Source organism: Globicephala melas, chromosome 2 (assembly GCF_963455315.2).
Source record: "Globicephala melas chromosome 2, mGloMel1.2, whole genome shotgun sequence".
NCBI lineage: Eukaryota > Metazoa > Chordata > Mammalia > Artiodactyla > Delphinidae > Globicephala > Globicephala melas.
Window position 1 is genome coordinate 7,848,843 of NC_083315.2, and position 22,298 is coordinate 7,871,140.

Sequence of the window (22,298 nt, forward strand, 5' to 3'; positions counted from 1 at the left end):
TTCTGAGCTCTGATTTCCTTGTCAATAAAGTGTAGGTAATGCTACCCAGGTTACAGGATCACAGTGAAGTTTAGAGAGATCATTTAGAGCAAGTGCCCAGGGCCATGCCTGATGCAGAGGAGGCACTGGGCAAGTCAGTCTTCTTCTTCCCTATGGCTTCCCCTGGAAAAGGCATTGATTGGCTTTAAGTCCCTAACCATAACAAGTAATTTCCCATTTCTTCGCCCTTAAAGCTCTCTCTCACTCTCACCACCTAACCTTCCCCTTTGAATGATCAGGGATTTGGGTTCTGTCAAGGCACAGCACTGGCTCCCTGCCTCAACCAGATCTGCCTGTGGCCGTTTCTCCCGCCTGCCTTCAAAGTGGCAGGAGGTACCCGGTCCTGAACTCATGCAGCAGCCGGCAGGGGCACTGGGCACGGGCTGCGCTTGGCTTCTGCTCTCCAGCTGGGCTCTTCTGGTGGGGCCATTTAGCAAGGGGACCTGGGTCTCCACCTCCCAGAAGAGAGCCAGGGAGTGTTCGACATCCCATAGGGCTTAGGAGGATAAAAACCCATGTAAGAATGAGGGGACGTGACATCTACAGCCCAGTGTCCCCCCTCTCCGCCTTCCTAGGGACTACAGGCATTCTCACGTGCGTCTGATTGTCTAGAAAGAATATTTGCTTTCGAGTGCCATTAGCCTTGGGTTTCCTCCATAGCTCATTAGACTGTCATCTCACTATCTCAAGAACAGCTGTTTCCATATTGACACTTCCTTTCCAGGATTATGAAGGGCCGCTGGGGGTTTCGTGGGAACGCAAGGCTTCTGCAAGATGAGATAAAAGGAACACATCAGGCCTGGTGTTTTGTAATTAGTTGTCACCAGTCTGGGGCCCTTGTAGCTGAGATGCTGCCGGGTTCACAAGAGAAAATAACACACACACGTGTGTGTACATGTGTTCGTGCACACACACGAACACACACAACACCACACTGAAGTAAAGAGCTCAAAAGGTGACATCGGGACTTCCCTGGCGGTCCAGGGGTTAAGACTCGGCGCTTCCACTGCAGGGGGCACCGTTTTGATCCCTGGTCAGGGAACTAAGATTCCACATGCCACGTGGCGTAGACAAAAAAAAAAAAAAGAAGGTGTGATCAGTCAAAAGCATGAATGACCCTTCAGGACGGGTTCCAGAACTGATGGCAGTGCCCTTGCTGATGTATTTGTCTTTCTCCTTTTGTCTGTCTAGCCTCATCTTTTTTCAAAGGATTTAAGGTGCTCCTTTCCGAGGTATAGTTTAAAGGCTAGGCGTTCAGCAGCTATTTCAATAGCAGGTCTGTGGACGGAGAGCCCTGTAACATACACTGAAGGAAAAGAAACCAGACGAAACGAAGCAGGTCTCCTGAAACCTTTACTTGTTGGATTAAGTAACCCAGTATCTGGACTCAGATCTGTCCATTCAGAAAGAGGCCAGGCAACCCAGGTCTCCTTCCACAGCCTGGTGTCTGCTCTCTGCATTCCATGCACACCTTCTCAAGGCCGTCGGTGCCCTTCTAATTGCCACCCATTGCTCCCAGGGCCTCGTCTGGCTCAAACTGCCTTGAACATTGCTCCTTCTCCTTACAATTTCTCGTTTTTATCAAAATCATATGTGTATGTGGCAATTTTCATAACATTTTAAAGTTGAAGAGTACTAGAAAACTTATAAAGTACTAGAAAACAAAAACTTATAAAGAGTACTAGAAAACTTTCAAGTTGAAGAGTACTAGAAAACTTATAAAGAAAATTATAAAGTACTAGAAAACTTATAAACTTATAAAGAGTACTAGAAAACTTTAAAGTTGAAGAGTACTAGAAAACTTACAAAGAAAACTTACAAAGTAACTAAAAACTTATAAAACTTCAACATTTTAAAGTTGAAGAGTACTAGAAAACTTACAAAGAAAAACACTAGCCTCCACTTCCCTTCTTCCCATCTCTTGAGTCCCTCCCCAGGGGCAGTCATAGACTTTCAACTGTTGCTTCAGATTTCTCAGTCATCTGTTTATACTGTGGTTTCTTTTTTTCTTTTTTTTTAATAAATTTATTTATTTATTTCTGGCTGCATTGGGTCTTCGTTTCTGCGCACAGGCTTCTCACTGCGGTGGCTTCTCTTGTTGCGGAGCGCGGGCTCTAGGCTCACGGGCTTCAGTAGTTGCGGCACATGGGCTCAGTAGTTGTGGCGCGCAGGCTCTAGAGTACAGGCTCAGTACTTGTGGTGCACAGGCTTAGTCGTTCCAAGGCATGTGGGATCTTCCCAGACCAGAGCTCGAACCCATGTCCCCTGCATTGGTAGGGGGATTCTTAACCATCGCACCACCAAGGAAGTCCCTATACTGTGATTTCTTAATTACTCAATTTTTGGTATTTTATGCTGCCACCCTGAAAGATGAGGCTTAAAATTTACTTCCATTGTACTCCACATCCCTACCGGCACACACATATCTCTTCTCTACTATCTTTTCAATATATCTGTATCACAGTTTAAATCAAAATTCAGTTTTATTGTGACTACCAAGATATTGTTTACAGCTGAGGACAGTTGTATAGTATCATTGTATATCCTGGATTTTCCAACTTTATGTTTTTCCAGGAATTAACAGTTGCCTTGCTTCATTGTTCACTTACTTAATATTCTGTTCTACCCATCAAGCATTTTTCTCTATGATCTTCAGTAGAGCTGTGTCTCTCCTCTCAATTTGGGAAACTCATTAGACCCTCAACCTATTCCTTTTTTCTTTCTTTTTTTGAGGCATCCTTCCTGGAGCCCTCCATCCTCCCGCACCAACTGGACTAGCTCTGTACGTCTCTTGTACCACTGTCTTCTTGAGGCTCCTTTTTTCCAATACTCTGGGAGCTCCCTTTGCACCAGTCCCGTAATCTGCTCTCCTTTTCTTGGAACTCATGTTCCCCTCTTTGTAGGTTTAGCTTTCTTTTGCTGGAGATTGTCTTCCAGTAAGGTCCTAAGAAAAGATGCCTGAGAAGTAAATTTTTGTGTTCTTGAATGTCTGCCCTCACACTTGACTAATAACTTGTCTAGTGGTTATTTGTCTGCTCTTGAAATCCAGACCTACATGTCCAGGCTTGACTCCCTTCTTCAGTTCCAGGTCAAAATGTTCAGGCACCAGAAATTCTGTCCATCCAGAGCTACACGTTATCATCTCTCCAAACCTCCCCCTTCTCCTGTGTACTTATCTTAACTGAATAGGACCATCCTTCCTCTAGTCCCTCAGTAAACAGGAACACTGTTCTTCCTTCCAGCATTTATAACTCGCCAACATCTTGTATTCAACCTCTCACCACCATCCTAGTTCTGGACTTAATCATCACTCGTTTGGACAATTGCAGTGACATTGTAACTGCTCTTCTTGTCTCTATACGCCTTGGTTCTCCATTCTACACTTCATCCTTTATCACTCAAGTTCAAAATATTCAGGAAGATAGTATCACTTCCTTTCAAAACGTAACTTTTAATGACTCCCTCTTGCAAATAGAATAAGATCTGAAATATATTCTCCTGTAGTATGAAAGTCAGAGTCTGGTCTCATTGTCATTTCTGACCATCCTCGTTGTTACACATGTGATTCCACTGCCTCATTCAAGTTTCACAGTAGTCTTCTTACCTGTATTCATGCTACCGAGGTTTAAAGTTCAAATAGATACCCCAAGCAAACAGTAACAGAATCCCTTACCCATCCTAATTTACATCTAAGGATTTGCCCATTGAAGGAATTTTGGCCATGATCTGATATTGGGAAACCCTTTGGCATTTTGACTTATGGGACCCCTCTAGGGCACACTTAAGATAAGGCATATTCCTACTATATGAGACTCCTGGACACCCATCTTCCTAGCAGATTCCAATGCCTTCTTTCCTCTCCTTGGGAAAATACAGACCGTGTGGCTCATTCCAGAGACCCCTGGGCAAATGGGCAGTTACCCTTGTAAATGACATGTTCCTGGGCACAGGAAAGAAAGCAATCTGATGGCCTGAATGAAAACCACCCTTTTTTGCAGCATCAGAGGGATCAGTTAAACCGAGATGAACCATTCTCCTATTGAAGAAAATTCCATGTTAAATTTCTCCTCCTGGGAAAAGGAAGCATGGAAATTAGAAGCAGATTTAAGAGTTGGTCATTTACCACCCAATGCTTAACTGAAATTTGAGAGCTAAAAAAAAAAAAAATCAAAAGTCAACATCCATTGACTGTTTGGAAGTGTACTACATATATATATTAAGCTAATCCTGGGTAGTCAATACCACAGATAAGGACATTATTTATTTGTCCATTCTAGGTGCAATTATACAGTTTAACCAGTGCAAACAGCACTTCATAAATATAGCAAATCAATGCTAGTTATCAAAATCCATCCACAACCGATAGCACCTGAAAGAGGGCTTTGCAAATGGCCTCGAAAGCCAATCTACACTGCCAGCCCCACACAGGTCAGGCTATTTACTGCTTAATCACACAGGCATCCCAGCAATCTTATTGATTCCTCAGGACCTGGCCACGACATCACTCCTAATAGCCCATGCGATAAGCCATTACCACCATGCAGAAGAGCCATCATCCCAGGCTGCAGCCATTGGTTGCCTGACTTAGCCTCATGCTGGGAAGGGCAAGTGAAGCTCTGATGGGGGCAAATCATACCCAGGCCACATGTGAAGAACCTTCCTAAGGAGCAGTAAGATCCATCAGCTGCTTGCCATCAGGAGGTCTGCCTGTTCCCTCTTTCCATGGGTGAATAGTTGAATAGTCCTGCCACCATGCCGATTAACCTGTTATTTGATGTCCGTGAAGCAAGGCTTGCTAAGACAGAATATGGACGGATCTACCTCATAGGCCATTAATATTTTCCACTTGACATTCTCTTTGGCTTGATCATTGCCATAAAGATTGAAGGAGATTCTTGGATGCCTGGTTAGTACACAAGGTTTCCATCAGCACAGGCTACATCTTCTTCCCTATCCTGGAAGAGGGTGAGATCTGGTTTCCTTTGTATGGGATGTGTGTTTTTGAGTTGATGGGGATAGAGGGTCTTATTCTGGGCTAAATTCTCTACTCAAATGAAACATCCTCAAGAGGGAGTTTTCAAAGGTCTGAGAAGAAGCCTCTTTACCCCTCCCCCCCAAAAAAACAGAGCCTAGCTGCATGACCTTTAGGCAATTCAGACGGATGAAACATGGCCATCATAGCAGGCTATGTATGAAGAGGGGGAGAGGTAGATGGTGAGATCCAGGAAGGCTGTTGTGATGACAGAGTTAACAGGAAAACTCTGTGTGTGTGTGTGTGTGTGTGTGTGTGTGTGTGTGTGCACGTGTGTGTGATTTACAAAGAACTTTCACAAACATGATTTCATTTCCTCCTGTGGGGTAGGCAGGTGTGCAGTAACCTTCCAGGTGCCAACTCAGGTATAAGGCCAGTGTCCTTTCACTTCCCCATCGCAGAGAGGAGCTGAGTTTCAGGAACAAAAAAGTCTTCCAATAAGCAAAAGTTCTCTTGTGTCCTCAGTTCTTGGCCCAGCACCTGATACACACAGTAGCCATCTAGGAGAGGGTAACAGTTCACGGACTGTGAGGCCGCTTACAGGGGACCTCGGACAGGTGACTTCAAGGCTCCCTGCCTCGGTTTCTTCATCCAGGGAAAACAAGGTTATCTATTTGATAAGATATTGTGAGAATTAAACGAATGACCGTACTTTTAAAAACCTTCAGAAGAGCGCCTGTAATAGAATGTGCTGGGTAAGGGGGTTGCCATTATGTCATTAGACACTCAGTCAAATAATTGTTGAATGAAGGATGTGCAGCCCAGGCAATGAAAAGAAATGACAACATTGGTTTAGACAAGGACAAGGCCAGTGTGGAGCGTGGTATGGAATACAAGACCACAGACAGCATCATCTCAGAACCAAATAGTAAACTCACCCTCATCCACCAAACCTTTTCCCAGCAAGGATAACTGGGGGTCACACTGAAGGCTTCAGATTAAGCTTCATTTATTTTCTTTGCCAGGCTGGTCATGGAGGAGAACTGTTCAATGAAGCCCAGGACAGGGCCCAACTAGGCAAAGGAAGCTTGAAACAGAGAGAGAGAGAGAAATGGGGAAGGAAAAATTCGTCTGCCTACCCAGGCTCCCTCCAGTGCTACCTACCGTTTCTTCCAAATGCCGTAGCAGGAGGGAATGTCTGTCCAAAGATGGTTAATACCAACCGTGCATAGCATCAGTGCAAACCTTAGTTCCAACCAAGAGAAACCTAACGTGTCCTGCACGGGGACCTGTCAGTAATCCCGTGGGGCCTGGGCACGTGAGGTCTGGTGACTCCACGTTCTGTTCTGAGGGATATTGGGTTTCGTGTTTGGCCTAAATTCCAGCCATTTTCAAACAGAAAATTATGGCTGTCAGCAGTATTTCTGTTTGCATAGCCTCAGTCACAGCTTACTCTAATAAGACGTGACATGAATCACGCAGGTTAGCCGAGTTAGGAGCTAATGGAAATGGTGCTGGAATGTTGAAGAAAGACAGAGCTTCCCTCCCTCCTGCTGGAGGAATTTTCCAAATTGGTTAGGAATGTGTTGTCTTCACGTGTGTGTTTGGGTCAATCTCTGCCTATTTACTCTCTCATCCGTTTTACATGACAGTCGTTAAAAACTCCAAATGTCATTCAAGGCTCCAGCTCAGGGCTGGTGTGGGGTGATGCCGGGTGTGGGGAAGGTAGGAGAGGTCAGGGCAGGAAAGTCTCTCTCTGGGACTGGCAGGTATTTAAACCCAATCTTGTCCTTGCAGGGTTCCTGTGGGTTCTTTGAAGACCCTGCCCTGACCCCTTTCTCACTGCTGGGGATTTCTCACTGGGGTTCCCGGGCACAGGTGATACCTCTTAACATCCTCGAACCCAGTACCAGTGTGTCGGGGGTTAGTGGTCCCCACACCGACGGTTCTCCAGCACCAGCCGGCTGTCTTACAGTTCAGCTCAGTTCTGACACTGTCTACCCGAAGATGGCATTGGATCCCACAGGTTGAGGGCTCAGTCCTACAAGACCTCCCTGCCCCGACTTCAGACGCCAGCTGTAAGTCCAGGTCATCACCTGAGCTTCTGACCAGATGGCTACAAATCAGACCCCCTTTGGGGGCTTTGATTCCTTTGCTAGAGTAACTCCCAGAACTCAGAAACATTTTAGTTACTAAATTACCAGTTGATTATTAATGGATATAACTCAGGAACAGCCAGATGGAAGAGAAGCATAGAGCAAGGTGTGAGTGCACCAGGCTCCCCCAAATCTCCAACCCAGAAGCTCTCCAACCCCCAGACTCTTGGGATCCTTAGGGAGGCTTCATTACATCATTGATTACATCATTGATTACATCATCAGCCACTGGAGACTGATTCAACCTCCAGCCCCTCTCCCCTCCCCAGAGGTCAGTGGGGTAGGACTGAAAGTTCCAGCCTTCCAATCACAGGCTTGGTTCCTCTGAACCAAGCCCCATCCTTAGGTGTCCTAGGGACTTGCTAAAAGTCACTCGTGAACATAACAAAAGGCACCTGTTAGGAAATTCCAAGGGTTTTAAGAGCTCTGTGCCGGGAAAGCAGGCTAAGACCAAATGTATATTTTTGATTATAGATCACAATATTCTACTCTCTCCCAGCTGGCCATGTAAAGTCTTCGCCCCCAGCCTCTGTCAGCCACCCTCCACACAGCACACTGAGCACCTAGGATGAACCAAGGCGATGGGATGGGATGGGACTTAACCTCCCCTCTCTTTGCTGCCAGCAGCGGCTCCACTGGGTCCCTTTCCCCGTATCCCTCCCCGCGGGCGCCTCACAGCCCCTCTCCCCGGGCCTGAGGTGAGGGGCCAGCGGCCCCCCCTTCTGCCTCTTCCCCCTGCCCGGACAGCCTGCAGGGCGAGGTCACCTGAGGGCTTCACACCCTCCCTCGCAAGCCCTGGAGCAGGGGTAGGCGAAGCTGGCCCCTGCTGCCTTGAAACCGCCAATAAAACCGAGAAAGAGCCCTTTCACATCCTGCCTAACTGACAAGAGATAGTGGCTCGAGATGGACTTTAGGGGAAGCATCTCATCTGTCCGCTTTCTGTTGTCTTCGTTTCCCCAATATAAGCCATATTCCGCCTCTCACCAGAGAAAGAGTGAAAATGAACAGGAAGGCCAGAGATGACGTTCTTCAGATTGATTCTGTCCTTCTTTGCCGAAGGGTGCTTCAGCTCAGCCTCCCAACACTTCTCAGCTCTCTGCCCTTTGACCCTGACCCCAGGCTCACAGGGACCTCAGGCTGCCCTCTGACCCTGGAGCTTCATTATGGCAGCCCTCCCTCTCTCCTTCAGCGTGCCCTCAGTCACCTCCCCCAGCCGGCACCTCTGTGTCCTTTGACCCCTTCTCACGTTCTGCCGAATGAACAAAATCAAGCAGTGCGAGTGAGCTGACTGGTGCGGGTGAGTTACAGTCTGCGGTGAGACAGGCATCCGCGTGGACCCGCCAAGGGCCGAAAAGATTAGCCTCCCCGATGGTCGCTGCGGGCCCTGGGCCAGCAGCTGGAATGAGCATTTGGTTCTGGTAGGTCAGGCTCACTCTGGGCAGGAGGGTGCGATGACCGGTCCCCATTTCTGTTGCCAGCGTCCTCCCAGGAGGTCACCCGCCTTCCCCAGGGCTGCCTAGCAGGCGCCAGCACAGTCAGCCGTCCGACATGGGAGTCAGCGCTCGCACCGTGCACACGTCACCCCGTGGAACCTTCCCTCTCCTTCCCACCAGCACTGGCGTCAGCAGAGGCTTTGCCCCTGACCGGCCATCATCCCCAGCCCCCTCTTTCCCCTCCTGCTATCCCTGACCATTTGACTGGATACGGCTTGCTTTGGTGTGTGAAGACCATTGATTTTCCTGAAGCACAGCTCCATCGACTCCTATGCATTTTCATTCCAGGGTTCGAATGTGAACACTTTCACCGAGACTGGAAGGAAATATTCAAAACGAACAAATACAAAGCTTCACCAGGGACTTCCCTGGCAGTCCATTGGTTAAAGACTTCGCCTTCCAATGCAGGGGGTGTGGGTTCGATCCCCAGTTGGGGAGCTAAGGTGCCGCGTGTCTTGTGGCCAAAAAACCGAAACGTAAAACAGAAGCAATATTGTAACAAATTCAATGAAGACTTTAAAAATGGTCCACGTTAAAAAAAAAATCTTTAAAGAAAAAGCTCCACCAGCCTTGAGTGGGTGCTGGCCTGCCAGAGTCATCAGAAGCAGCAGCTTCAGGGACTCTAGAAAGAGGTGCGTCTTCCCCACGTCATCTCCCAGCAGCCTTCATTGACACCCCGACCCGGCAGCATCCTCCCGGCCTGTCCCGTGCCCATTAGGCTATTCCCTTGATGCACAGGGAACCCTGTCATCCACCACCCTGGTAAAAACATGCTCTCTTTAAGTAATACACTCCCTCGCTGCTATCCCCAGGGGATTGGTTCCAGGACCCCTGCCGATGCCAACACCTGTGGTTGCTCATGTCCCTGATAGTTGGCCCTCCGTATCTTCAGGTTCCACGTCTGCAGGTTCCCCCAACAACGGATCAGAACCTCTATCCATGGTTGGTTGAATCTGTGGATGCAGAACCCACGGGTGGAGAGGACTGGCCGCCCTCCACTCCGAAGGCTTAGCTCCAGGGACGTCAAAGCGGCGGTTCCGGAGGCTCTAGCAGCTGCTCAATATAACGCCATTTCCTGTATTGCAGTTCTCTCTTTTTCAAAGGCAGTGGTCTTTCCATTTCCCTGATGGGCCCCATGGATACATCTCCTTTCTAAATTTCCAAAGTGCTGTCATCTGATAAAGTCCTCAGTGGCAGGTGAGAGTACAAGGGACCGAGTCAGGCCCCGAGGTCACCCAGATTGACTTTGGCTTTCGTCTTAGCTCTGACAGTTCTAACTGTGCTACCTTGGTCAACTTACTAACCCTCTCCGGGCCCCGGTTTCATCACTTGTAAAACATGGATAATGGAACTCAATTCCGCCATGGAGTCAGCCCTCGGTGACCTTCCGCCATGTTGCCTGGCAACTGCTGGGTACTCAGTAAGCCTAAGTTACCCTCGCCTCTCCTAAAGTGGTCATATCCGCTTAGGTATGGGTGCATGTCCCCTCCCAAGAAACATATTTGTATTGTAACAGTGTAACAATGGTCTTCTGGAAATAGTTTAGACTCAATAATCAATTTAAAATGTGTAAATCTCAAACACCCACAGCAAGACCATCAGAAAGATTGTTTTGCACAAGCTGAACTTTGAGAGCCTTCAAACCTCTCTGAGGAGGTGTCCACCTACTCTATGGGGACTGGGGAGGGTTCTCTATTAGCTGGGAGGAGGCGCCAGTGCTGATATGAGAAATGATCCTGGTCTCCACACCCCCAGGGTAGGGAATGGGGGTAGAATGAGTGGGGCTCAAATGTGTGGGAGTCTGGCCAACGGTTATTTTTGTTTCCATTAATATTCTCTTCTATATGTATTTTAACTCTAATCAAAGGCATATGTTTTTGTTTTATTTGCACTTAGTTCATCAAAGTGTCCCTTATGATCTGAACTATGCCACGAAGCCTTGAGCTCTTCAGCGAAACACTCATTAATACCCCTGGGAAACAGGAAGTTGCATTTAGTCAAATATAAATAAATCCAGCTCCCAGGGGCTTTGCCCCGGCCTGGGTCAGGAAAGAGACGGTGACTTCTCAGTTGATCTGACCCACGGCCCCCTCTCGAACTGCACTTGCAAACAGAATCCCAGAGCTTTGGACAGATAAGGGTTTAGAAAATGTGCCTATCCTTTGTTCAAAACCATTATGGAATCGAACGGGGTTTTATAAAGGAAAGAGAGTCTATCGATCTGGCCAAGCTGTTGGGTAGCATTCCAGACGTATTTCCACGGGGCAGTGCAGAAAGGAAGTGAGAAAGAGGAAGCAGGGTCTGTGAGCCTAAGCCACCTCGCCAAAGACTCTGCAGGTCATGCTGGAGAAATTTCCATCTTCCCCTGTCTCCCCCCTTCCCTCTCACCCTTTCACAACTCTCAACGGCACATATGGAACCCATTACGAACAAAGCCCGATTGTTGTATATTTGGAATTTCCCACATCAACTTGATGCTTTCTTTAACTGCCTCTTAATGTGTGTCTGAGTTGGGTGCCCAGACCCACGTCTCCATCCTCCCACCCCACCGCAAGGAGCACCCCGCTTCTAAGCGTCTTTTTCCTGATTCATTTTCGAGCAGTGTAGAATTCCACTTTTTTTCCTCTGCCCCCCCCCAACACCCACTTCCCATCAGACTCTTAGAATAAACAGAACTTTCTTTTCCGTCGTTTTCAATAAACGGGTCTGTAGAGAATAAATAAAAGCTGGTTCCCAAAGCATAAGAGTGATATTAGGCAAACACCCAAAAGCATGGGATTTTTTTTACAAAGGAAATGGCATCCCTTTCATAAAACCCCAGAACAGAGCAAAGCAGCGGAGGCAGAAATACGTTAAAAAGAAAAAAACTAAACTACCTCCAACCCTGGAAGCCCCTTACTTGTTTTCTCTTTTGAGTAATTTTCTCTGCTGTAGAAACAAGCAGATTTAGGGAGGAGTAGAGATGGGAGCAGTTGCACAAGTGAGCGATATATCGGAAACAAAACCTTACAGGACACTTAAATTTTTAGAGCATGTGTACCAGCAGTCTGAGAAGCTTGTCCAGTGTGGAATTATACCATCTGATTAGAGAAGAATAGACAAATGCGATGGGTGAATCTGAGCATAGACAATCCTTTTCAGAGCCTTGTAAAATCAAACATAATTTCTTCGTGTTTATTGGCACACATAAAAATCAATGCTCTGTAACGCAAACATTTAAATTAGGAGATGCCAAATGCAAGTCTGTCTGGTATATTTGATTTGATTCATCTGAACCATGGGATACAAACATTTTCTCCTTTCTTCCCTCACACTTCCTCTTTGTCGACGCCATTCATATATATATAATTAACTGTATGCCTACATTTATTTTCTATCCGTTGGAAAGCAGGAAGGAAAAAATATGCCTGTCTGATGCTCAGGGTCATACTTATAATTTATGACTGCGAAGAGCGTTTCCCCACCAAGTCCCCACTGTGTTATGTCACTGCCCTTCAGATATTTTTCCTGTGTCCAGAAGAGAGTGAAATCAGAATGCAGGATTGCACATTAATCTCTACATCAGATGGTGATATTCCAAATAGTCTTTTTAAGGTGAGCATGTGACCTACTGTATGGCCAAGGGGCTTTGGAGTCACGTGATGGAATGAATAATACGTCTGATAGGGCTTCGATTAGACAACTGACCTGGTTACCGTCTGCAGCCACGAGAAGCAAAGTTGACATTTCTGGATCACTCTCCCCAGAAGCGTCATTTGCCCACCCCTAGGACGTGCAGACTCACCGAGGGACTGACTGACAGGCAGGGGCAGACAGGAAGAAGCTGGGCTGCGCTGCGGGAGACGCGCTGAAGTTGCAGAACTTGGGCTCTTTTTCTTCTTTCCCCATCCCCCCACCTCCTGACACACCACATCTTGGCTCATCGGTCGGAAGAAAAAAAACTCTTTCAGTTATTTGATATTTGGGAAACCTCCAGGAGTTTCCCAGTTTTGAGGACGCCTCCGTCTCTCCCTTGGCTGGGAACACGCGCGCGCGTGCACACACACACACACACACACACACACACACACACACACACTCACCCACGGCTCTACACCATGGTGGTTCAGGCTGCAGTGGCTCCGAATAGATCCCAGAGACTTTTACTGAAAATTCCTTATGGATCTCTGAGAAGACGCAGCGTGGAGAGGGTAAGCGGCGTGGCGGGCTGTTTGTTCTTCCCCCGAGCAATTGCTCCAAAGAAAGGGAGAGGTTTCTTTTCGTCGTACATAGCATCCCTTCTGGTAGTCATGTTTTCCTGAAAAATTCAAATTCCTGCGACTGGAGAATACTATGGCATATGTAATTTTTTTTCTTTGTAGATAATGATGAGAAATTTGAAACAAATGTTGGTCGGCTGTGCATGGGGGTTGGGACTGTTAGAGATGAAACATAAGAGAAAAGATTGGGGTAGGGACTCTGCCCTCTGGAAAGAGCATGGACGATGAGAGTGCTCGCTGAGAAAAGCTTTGGGCTGCAAAACCTGTTTTCCTCTCCGTTTAGTGAAACGGATTCACTGGTGCAGCAGGGCTGCCAATTTCCTTTCCTCTGCTGAGTAACAGTGTCTGCAAAGGAGATGATGATGACAAGGGGCTGTGACGCTTTGAGGGTTTCAATGATGCACCTGGTTGATTAAAATCCCCTCTGTTGTTTAGTTGTGGTTGTACTGTTTCAAATACCTTGCTGTCATTTGGGGTTTTTTACCATCATGGATTGTGGCTCTCTGTTCATTTTCTGAAAACATACTTACTTTGCGGTAGCACCTGGCAGAGAAGATGCTGTAAACCAATAACAGGGATTTGTCCTCCTCCAGAGTGACTAATGTAGTTTGGGGGATGACGGTAGTTAATGCCAATCTGATCGTCCTCAGGACGTTGGGCTCATTCACGTGGGGACAGCGCCTGTACTCACGCAGGGGTGGAATGGTTTGCGGGTCTCAGAAACCCCCAAAGCCCCTGTTTGCATGGTGGCGGATCCCTCTGTGGGCTGTGGATGTCTGCTTAGACATTTTAGGTTAAGGTGTAATCTAAAATCAATAAGGCAGAGAGCCTCACAAACCTGCTGTCGTGATAGATGAGCGACCTGCCGCGTCTTATAAAGGGGAAGGCATTTAATTCAAGCGACTCTTTCTGGTTTGTGTACTGACTACTCGGTGATTTTTAAATTTACGGAGAACGTGAGTCAAGCTTTAAAACCACGAGGGACTTTAAAACTATCGAGATTTCCAGGTGGGGTTGACCTCCTGACGTCTGATGAGTTACATTTTGTTCTGCCATTTGAGTAGTAATGGAAGAAACTTCTCTTCCTATTCTGGCCGTGTGTAGGTCTTTCTTCTGAGACATATTTCTTGGGCTCCATGTCAGGGTCATCAGCTTAAATGTATTCAGGGCCTAACGCGTGCTCCCTTTTATACCAAGAGTTTTACAGTATAGGACCAACTGTTAGAGGAAAATTTGCAAATCGATCATTATATTTACAAATGTAGCTTATCTTGAATGTGATTTTAGGTTCCAGTGAAATTTTTTTTTCCTGTATGGTAACTAAGTTTATATAATACGTTCTGTTCACAAAAACTCCCTTGGAAATGTGAGTTGCCCGTACTGGAGTTGCACCACGTGACAAAACTAAGGAGAGAATTACCCTGCACATTTGCACAAATAGTCCAGAGTAACCTATTTAACCATTAGAATCTCCAGATGGCTGTTTCATGAATCATGTATGTTTCATAAATCCAGATGTATTCACGTACCATTTCCGTTATTCGTTTAAGAAGAACTGACAGTATATGAACACAGTGTCAGATACAGAACCTGTCTGTTGTTGTATGTGCTGGTGTATACTGACATTCAAGACACAGACCTATGTCCTGTCCTTGGGCACACACCAGTGTCTTAGGAGTCTGATCTGAAAAAGTCTAGGCCCTTAAGAGAAGCACGTCCATCGCTGGAGCATCAGATGTCCTGTTAATCTTCATTGCCAGCTGTGAAGTGGTGGGGCTGAGACAGCATCACTCACAAGAAGAGCCCCCTTGCGTTCCTACGAGGCTACCCTCTCAGCCTCCACCATGGGGAAGAGTGAGACTAATTGGAACATGTGACGTCATGTCGATTTCAGTTGGATATTTTGTGCCATCGCTGGTTTTATGACAACTTTCACAATCAGCGTCATCTATTTATATAAAAGGGGGGGCAGGAAAGGTGAGAAATGTCATCTGCTTTCAGGGCAGACACTGAGAAGCAGCGTTCTTTTCTTAGGACTCCCTGAATTAAAAGCAGCAACAGTTTTCTCAGTTATGTCTGCAGCCTAGAGTGCGCCAGACATCCGAGTGATTCCTATGGTCTCACGATATTTAATGATGGTAAGACCTTGCATTTCTATAACACCTTCGCCCCAATGCACTTTCTTATCTGTTACCTCCCTTTACGATCGTGAGCTGCTAATGAGACACAGAGAATGGGGATTATTACCCTTGTCCTGTATGAACAGGGAAACCAGGGCATGTGGAGGTTTAATCTTCTGTCTGGGGACATACAGTCAAGGACAGAGCAGGACCTCAAACTAGGGACCTGGTATCTTACATCCCTGCCATTGAGCCAGTGTTTCATCACCTTTGCTCCCTGAGGGAGCTTCAACATTGCAGCCTGGCCCTGAGAAATGGGTTATAGCCAACCTGTCACTAGTACTTCACAGGAAAGGAAACTTACCAAAGGCAGAGATGCTGACAACCAAAGAGAAGAACTCATGACCTAGCGCACTGACAGTCATGGGCCCTTACGTGTCCAGGATTAAGCAATGGCTTCTGTTTTCCAACTGCCTGGAAGTTGAGTAGAAAAAACAGAAATGCACCTTTCTAACTCTGCTGCTTAGACAGCCGTCAAATCCTGATTACAACATACTCAGGCTGGTTGACCAAGCCTGGTTCTTGTTCATATGTTTTCACAGACAACCATCAACCAACCCATCACCATACTAGGCACGGCAGAAAAAGAAATCTAAGATGCTGTGTTTGGAGATAGGAGATCTGAGGTTTATATAAATGAAACTGTTATAAGTCAATACAATAGGGCTCTAATCCAGCTCCAGAATAAGTAATGAAGGTGATTCAGGTGCAACAGGAGGCAGCCAAGTGGGGTGGAAAGGGTGGGGCTTGCAGCCACACTGTCCCAAGAAACAAGAGCCTCACTGCCCACTAATTGTGTGACTTTGGCAGTGACTCGGGCTTTCTCAGCCTGGTTTATCCATCTGCACTATCTATCCTTGAGGACGGTTATTAAGGCTTAAAGGTGATGTGTGTAAGGCCCTACCATGATACATGGCGTGCAGAAAGAAGGTAATCATTAATGACGGGCATATTTTTAAAATTTATTTTATTGAAGTATAGTTGATTTACAGTGTTGTGTCCCTTTCGACTGTACAGCAAAGTGACTCAGTTATATATTTTTATATATATAACTTTTTATATTAAAAATAGATATTTTTTCATATTCTTTTCCATTATGGTTTATCACAGGGTATTGAATATAGTTCCCTGTGCTATACAGTAGGACCTTGTTGTTTATCCATTTTCTATATAAGAGTTTGCGTCTGCTAATCCCAAACTCCCAATCCATCCCTCTCCCACCCCACCCCTTGGCAACCACAAGTCTGTCCTCTAAGTCTGTGTATCTGTTTCTGTTTCGTAGATAGGTTCATTTGTGTCATATTTTAGATTCCACGTATAAGTGATATTATATGGTATTTGTCTGTCTTTTTCTGACTTACTTCACTTAGTGTGATAATCTCTAGGTCCATCCATGTTCCTACAAATGGCATTATTTCATTCTTTTTTATGGCTGAGTAGTATTCCATTGTATATATGTACCACATCTTCTTTACCCATTCATCTGTCGATGGACATTTAAGTTGTTTCCATGTCTTGACTATTGTAAATAGTGCTATGAACATAGGGGTGCACGTATCTTTTCAAATTATAGTTTTGTCCAGATAAATGCCCAGGAGTGGAATAGCTGGATCATATGGTAGTTCTATTTTTAATTTTTTGAGGAACTTCCACACTGTTTCTCATAGTGGCTGCACCAATTTCCATTTGATAGGCATATTTTTGAAGTTTGACTTTGAGTAGAGGAACACTTGGCTTGTATTTTTAATAACCAGTAGCCTTTTACATACATTCTTAGTCACACTTACTGTCACCCAAAGATGTCCTTTAAGGGATATTCACCCAATAAAGCCAAGACAGAAGTATTTCCTGGTGATAACATCCCTTGAACCCCCAATTTTATGTAAGACATAAAAAATAGAGTGTTTCAAATTCATTGTACACCAGTGCCAAGTAAGTAAGCTTACTCAAGCCCAGGTACTTCAGTAGGGTCTTTTCCTTCTCGAGCTGGTAAGGTAAAAATGAACTTCAGGGAAAATTCTGAGAATGTAAGAACATAACATATAAATGAGTTAAGGAGAGAGCAAAGGTGGACCTTTTAGGGGGGAGTTTGCTTTGGAGATGGGGAGAATGTTGTATTGAGTTTCTATGACCCTACAATATGAGGAAATTGTTTCACATTGGAGATTACCGTTATAGGTCAAAAACCTGGGAGTAAGCGGGCCAAGCTGTATGTGGCCCAGCACACACTGTTTTAGTGTGTGTGTTTATTAAGGATGCCCACCTCCCCACTGATTTATCCTCTCTGTCATCCAGACCCACATATCCTGGGTCCGGACGACCCAGGGTGGACCAGACGTCTCTCTTCGCTTGAGGCTCTCAATCCCTCATATTCAGCATGTTCAAGGTGGAATTCATGCTCTTACCCACAGTCCTGCTCCAATTCCTTCCACACCACCAGCCGTCTAAGCACCCACGTGAGAACCCAGGCCTCTTCCCTGCCTCTTCCCTTTCCCTGGGGTCCGCCATCTAATCATGTCTAACTCCTCCTTCCCATTTCTTGGTTCAGGCCTCCATCATCTTCCACTTGTCTACTTAAAATCCCTGCCTCAAGATAAGTACAAATGTCTGAACATAATTATAAGGCCCTCCGTAATCGGGACACTGCTACCCTCTCCAGCTGGTCTCTCCCCATCCTTTCCCCCGGGTATCGTACATTCCAACCATACTGAACACATCTGCAGTTCCTCCAAACTACCGTGCTCTCCCTTGCCACAGGGCCTTTGCTTGTGCTTCTGTAGGCTTGACACACACTGCATGCTCCCTCCGCCTTCTTGACTTCCGATTCCCACACTTCAGCCTAAAGATAACATCCTGTCGGAAGCCTTTCCGGGTACCCACCCCCTCCCCAAGTATGAATAACGGCTCTTCCTTCCTTCAGGCTCTCAGAGCTCTCTGTGTCTCCCTTACAGTAACACAAATGACACTGCATTGAATCTGCCTGCTGCCTGTTTCCTCCACACCCATGATGACAAGCTCCTTGAGGGCGGGGAACACGTTTCGGCCCCTGGTTCCTAGCAGGAGGGCGAAACATTCGTTAGATGAGAGAATGATTGAAATCTGAAAGTTGCTAGAAACTTCCCTCAGGGAGAAAATCTGGGAAGAGGATCAGAATGCAAACATAAACAGGAACAGCCTCACATCTTATGTTAAACGACCACCAGCCCCAGTTTCGCTGGTGGAAAATGTGTCCACACTTACATGTTAATACAGACTGAGGAGACGAATGCTTTTCTCCTGTTTATTCTGAAATCTGAGACATATCTTGAAGGGGAACAATGTGTGTATGTGAACAAGGAATCAGATTCATTATATGTCTCTTCACAGAGTAATAGGAATTGGACACTTTTCTTGAAAAAAATAAATAAGAAAGCATTCTCTTTTACCACAGTTATTTAAATATCTAAGTAAAAGGGGTTTTTGTTTTGGTTTGGTTTGGGTTTTTTTTGTCCTGGAAAGACTGCATTGGTGTGGTATTTCTGGAGCAGTATTTTTAACACAGTGTAAATTAAACCTTTTTGCACCCACATTATTCATTATTTGACGTGTTATTCCAGGTTGACGTGTGGCCTGTCTATTATTTTGCAAACCGTTACATTATCACAGCTGCTAAGCTGCATAACTTAGAAATTCAGAATACAACAGAGTCTCTGTCGTGGAGTGTGTGGTGCTTACATTCTGATGTATTCATGCAGGGAAGTGTGAGACTTTAGCAAAAACACATACAGCAGACGGCTTTTAGCGGATGTGTATTACCATGGAAAGCAGACAGCCCAGAAACGGTTCAGACAGATCAGTGTATTTATCCACACATACTATTATCCAGCCCCCTCATCCTGCATAGGTTTTATCCTTTCTATAAATATACACCTCTCTGGAGGAGAAAGAACACGCACTATCTCAGGGACTCCGATTCTCGGGTTCACGGGCTGCATTGAAGGCCGTGTTCTCCACATTGATTAGTCCCGTGTGATTTTAAGTGACCCCCAGATCGGTGCACCAACCTTTATTTTATTTCTCACAGCAGCTCATGTCAAGTTAAACCAATGCCTTCTCATCCTGGCCAGAATGAGATGGCATAATGGAAAGGCTGTCCCTCTACTGGGTACCACTCCAGGGTTCTCATTCCTCAGGCTGGTGGGGAAAGCAGGACTGGAAATCTCTCTTGAAATGGTCAAGACTCCCAGGAACCTCACCATCCTGCCCCGAACTGCAGCTCTCAAGCTCAGCATGAAACTAGGTGATGGCTTCCCTCTTTAGACTACTCATCCCCAGGTCCTGAATCCTTCTTAGGACTCTCTTTAATGTCTTGGGTCAGATGACATCACTCATCCTACAGCAGTGCTTCTCAACCTTGGCTTCACTCTGGAAGCACCTGGGAAGCTTTAAAAATCCCAACACCCAAGCTGTACCCCAGACCAATGAATGTCAGCATGTCTGGAGAAGGGACCCAGGCATCATCAGTAGTTAAGCGCCCACTGATTCTACTGTGTGGCCACATTGACAACCACTGCCCCAAGGGGAGACTATTGCCAAGATGGATTGTCTGGGCAAGATGCTAGCTTAAAGAAATTAGCTAGTTCCTGTGCTTTCTGGTGTCTTCACATAAAAAGGAAATAAAGGAGTCAGTTGTGTTGGATTTTTAGTCAAGAGTGTCATTCTCAATAGGAAAAAAAAAACTTCATCTTTTGAAAGTGTGTTCATATACCTGGGACATCCTATGAAGTGTCCAACACTTTGAGGTCACTTTCTGGATAGTTAAACACAGCCTTCTGAAGTCATAGTGGCTAGTACCATACAGGACTTCCTTTTAGATAATTTGAGATCAGAAACACCCAGTCCAGCAAAGTTCTTGTCCACTGGAGCAGGGACAAAGCCCCTTCCGGGTGTATTTCAACCCACCATCTTGCAGCCACATTCATAAAATCAATCCTGTATTCGCAGGACCCTCTCTGTAGGTATTTTGAAAGCAGATCTCTTATAAATTGCTCTAGCAGAGTGAATGCCATCCACCTGTGTGATATAAGAGTTTCTTTGAACACATAGTTGGAAACAATCCACTTTTATTTCTACTGATTTATCAATGCGCCTCTGAGAACGATAGCATCTTATGTGTAGGAAGCAATATAGGAGAAACCCTGCCATGCAGGGGGATCTGTGTTTCCTAATCTGGGAGTGGATGAATCACATCTGTGGATTTTTCATTCTTTTTTCTTTTCCCTTCCTGGTCACTCAATTACTAACTGCTTCAAAGGACTTGATCAGTTTTTCTACTAAGTCCCAGAGCCTAGAGCCATGCCTGGTACAGCGTGATTATACATTTATTAAATGAATGTGAATAGATGAATGAAAAGAATGTTTTTATGGTCATAAACTCAAACAGAATTGTCACTCAAAGAATAGGGTTGCAGAGTGCCTGCATTTCTTATGCCGATAAATATTTGTGTCACTATCAGTTCTAACAAAGTGACTCAGTTTAGGATGCTAGGTCTTCTTGGTAGAGAACTTGCTCATGAAAAACTTATTGTTCTACTCAATACTCAGTAATGACCTATATGAGAAAAGAATCTAAAAAAGAGTGGGAAAAAGAAAGAAAAACTTCTTGAAATCTTCTACACAATTAACCCTTCTGAGTATGTGGGCAGCCGTTTTCCTTCCCAATCAGAATCTGTGTGTATATTTCAAGATAGTCCATAAATACGCCCCTGATCATTTTCCTCCACTGCCTGCTGAGTTTTCTCAAACGTGCCAAGGTCACATTTCCACATGGATAGGTTGCTTCCAAACGGTTCTTCCCGTCCCTCTATTGGAACATTAATCAGGAAAGCCAATGAGGCTTTTAAAAGTATATTAATCATTTCTAGAAAACATGGTTCAACTTCAATTAAAAAAAATCAGTCTCAGAAGATAAATACCCCAGAGGATCTAATATCTAGGACCCAGCACTCTGTTTTTTAATTCTACAGATTTTTATTTAATACCTACTACATGCCAGGCAGTGTTGTAGGCCCAGGGGCTGTAACAGAATCTCTGCTTTCATGCTGCGGCGGGCCTCCCTTTTACGCTGGCGTGGAACCTGCAGATACAGGAGGTTGAGGTACTGTGTACCATGCCACCTTATAGAGGAGACTTGAGCATCCGTGGATCTGGGTCTCTGCGAGGGTCTTGAAACTAATCCCCTGCAGATACCCAGGGATGACTGTAATTGGGGCTAAGGCCTTTAGGGAAATACACAGCAGGATAAGGAGGGAGGAGAGGAGGGTGGGCTGCATTTTCTCCGATGTGGCTCTCTGTTAAAGTGGTATCGGAGGTGAGGCTTGAAGAAGTAAAAGGGAGCAGGGCATATGCGGCCATCTGAGGGGAGAACACGCCGGGCAGAGGACGCTTCACATGCACGGGTGTGAGGCAAGAGCACACCTGATGGATCTGAGGAGTAAAGGGGGGCGGGCCGGGGGTAAGCGGCGAGGAGCCGCGGACAGGGAAGCGTTAGGGGCCCGTGTGACAGAGGGCTGCTCAGGCCATGATAAGGGCTTCGGGGTTTTACTCTGAGCAGGACAGAAGGAGATGAGTGGTTTGGGGAAAGAAGGATGACCTCAGCTGACATGTGTTAAAGGAGTCCCTGCAGCTACTAGGCTGATAGGCAACGAGGCATGGAAGCAGGCGACTCATTAGGTCATGAGTGTAAGAATCCTGATGAGAAGTGCTAACTCTGGAGGTGGTGAGAAATGAATGGATCCTGGATTGGTCTGCCGTGTAGAATTGACAGGATTGGCCGATGGATTGGGTGATAGGGAAAGAGGAACCAAGAAGAGGAATCCTCATCTTGAGCAGCTGGAGAGTGGAGTTGCCGCTGAGATGGGGAGCACTGCAGGACCTGCTTGGGGGGATGACAGGGCCGGGGAGATGAGGGGTTCCGCTTGGATGTGTTAAACTTGAGATGATAGTTAAAAACGCAAACGGAGGATGTTAAAAACACGTTTGGTGTTTAGGCAAGAGTCTGGACTGGAGATATAAATGTGGACGGTAATCCGGGGGATGACAGAGCTGACTTATCCCAGGCTCTGAAGAGCTGACCGTGTACATCTCTTCCTAACGCCACATGCAGTGACCACATGTGGGCAGGTTGAAATGCGCCGTGATGGGAGAATTTACACTGTGGA

The 22,298-nt window shown here is 46.0% G+C and overlaps 1 protein-coding gene across 6 annotated transcripts in view; it reads left to right on the forward strand.

The window, feature by feature from the left end:
• FRMD4A (FERM domain containing 4A) overlaps nt 1-22,298 on the forward strand; it is a 640,139-nt gene that overhangs the window by 295,494 nt on the left and 322,347 nt on the right. For 2 of the 6 annotated variants that reach the window (XM_060292528.2, XM_060292526.2), the window contains exon 1: nt 12,738-12,850. The exons of the other annotated variants lie outside the window; for them this stretch is intronic. In XM_060292528.2, the coding sequence (XP_060148511.1) occupies nt 12,758-12,850 (93 nt within the window). In that variant the 5' untranslated portion in view covers nt 12,738-12,757. Of the gene's footprint in view, nt 1-12,737; nt 12,851-22,298 lie in introns of those variants that run through there. 6 annotated transcript variants of the gene reach the window in all.